Genomic DNA, 1,984 nt, shown 5'->3' with positions numbered 1-1,984 from the left:
TCATCATCATCATCATCATCATCATCATCATCATCATCATCATCATCATCATCCTCATCCTCATCGTCTCATCACCTTTCCTGCCTCGCCCCTTTCAGGTGACTGGGAGATCGACTACATCACCGGCGGCCCGTTCATCTGTCACGTGACTGACGTCACAGACATCGCTGTCTACGGCATGGACGACGGGACGGTCTGCGCGCACCCGGAGCTTATAGGTCAGTCCTGGGCACTTATCCCATTATCAGATTGCTTGTTAATTATCAATAATAATAATAAATAAATAGCGTTTGTATAGCGCATGTCCCCGCTCGAAAGCAAAATCTATGTGCTTTACACTAAATTATTACCCCAGAAGACTGTAGAACACCCAGAAACATTCTCAGCTTCCCGGGAAGCATACAGTGCAAGCAGCTGGTTAAGCGCTCAAACGCTAACAAACTGCCAAGATCTTTCACTGTCTATAGCTGGGTACCCAGTTTCACCTGGATGAAGTGGGGAACATTCGTGTAAAGTGCATTTCCCAAGGACAAAAGGACGGGCCCGAGGCTCGAACCCCCGAACCCGCAACCTCACGGTTACGAGTCCGGTAGCCTAACCACTAATTATGTTTTACGCCCCAATCGACAAAATTTAGAACATCCCTTTTTGAGGCAGGCTACTTCGATCCTGTTGTAGTGGCCAACATGAGATGAATGGGATACAGCATTATTAAAGCAGGCAGAATGAGAGAGACTCATTAAAATTTTTTTTACATTGCATCTACATATTTTTGCTTAGTTTTGGTAGTTTTAGTAGAGGTTTCACGGCGCTCGCAACTGCATAAGGTCATATAAGCGCCAGAAGATTACAGGTGTTACAAGAGAGTAACAAACATAAAATAGAAGAAGGGGAGATAAGGACGATAGACAGAATCAGTTGGTGTTCTATGTATTTGAAAACGACTCAACCCCACCTCCCCCCCCCCCCGGAAAACAACAAAAAACCAATCTCCTGTGCCCCCCTCAGCCGACTGTAGCCGTGTGGGTGACGGTCGTATTGACGCTGAGGTGACGCACAACGGCCTGCGGTACCCGTGCAAGGTCAGGAAGGACCGGCCCATGGTCTACAGGGTCAGTTTCCGACCGAGGGGGCCTGGCACATACAAGGTCTGGATCAACTACGACAGCCAGCCGGTCAAAGGTGAGCATGCGCTGAGACGAGTTGAGATGAAATAAGAAATGGGGTATAAAATCAGAATAATTCCCCATAAATTAAATGTCGTTTCGGACTAAAGGATCAAGCTCAAAGTTGTTTTTTGGGGGTTTTGGGGTTGTTTTTTTGCAAACAGTCGACAATTAAGAGGTTGAAAACTTATTCGATGTGATAATTGTTTGGTTTTTTCAAATGTGTCTTACCCCCCCCCCCCCTTTTTGATTTAAAAAAAAACCTTTCCAATAAGTGCTATGGGTTGTTTCTTCACAAGATATTTCCATTCACTATTCATTCTTTTACCATAGGTTCACCATTCATTATTTCACCAGATATTCACTTTTCATTCTTTCACAATACATTCACCTTTCATTCTTTAACAATAATACATTATTCACCTTTCATTCTTTCCCCATAGGTTCACCATTCATTCTTTCGCCATAGGTTCACCATTCATTCTTTCACAATATTGTATTCACCTTTCATTCTTTCACCACAGGTTCACAAATCATTCTTTAACCATAGACTCACTATTCATTCTTTCACCAGATATTCACTTTTCTTTCTTTCACACTAAGTTCACCATTCATTTCTTTCACACTAAGTTCACCATTCATTCTTTCACCACAGGTTCACCATTCATACAAGAGATCGAGGAACTGGAGAAGCCTAGTGCCCACGGAGACGGCCTGTACAGAGGAGTTCCGGGAAAACCCGCAACCTTCACCATCGACCCGCGGGGATTCCCCGGCCAAGTGTCCGTGGCCGTCAATGGTGAGCTTTTTACCCCCCC

At 44.6% G+C, this 1,984-nt stretch overlaps 1 protein-coding gene across 1 annotated transcript in view; it reads left to right on the top strand.

Moving 5' to 3' along the window:
* The window catches only part of LOC101859083 (filamin-C), a gene marked incomplete at its 3' end in the record, with an annotated part of 63,385 nt that overhangs the window by 49,242 nt on the left and 12,159 nt on the right, over window positions 1–1,984 (top strand). The window contains 3 exon segments of the mRNA XM_013079702.2: window positions 99–218; window positions 1,009–1,182; window positions 1,822–1,965. Coding sequence (XP_012935156.2) covers window positions 99–218; window positions 1,009–1,182; window positions 1,822–1,965 — 438 coding nt within the window.

This window comes from Aplysia californica, unplaced genomic scaffold, assembly GCF_000002075.1.
Source record: "Aplysia californica isolate F4 #8 unplaced genomic scaffold, AplCal3.0 scaffold00060, whole genome shotgun sequence".
NCBI lineage: Eukaryota > Metazoa > Mollusca > Gastropoda > Aplysiida > Aplysiidae > Aplysia > Aplysia californica.
Note: the sequence above shows the minus strand (reverse complement) of the source record. Positions and strands in the feature narration are given on the sequence as shown.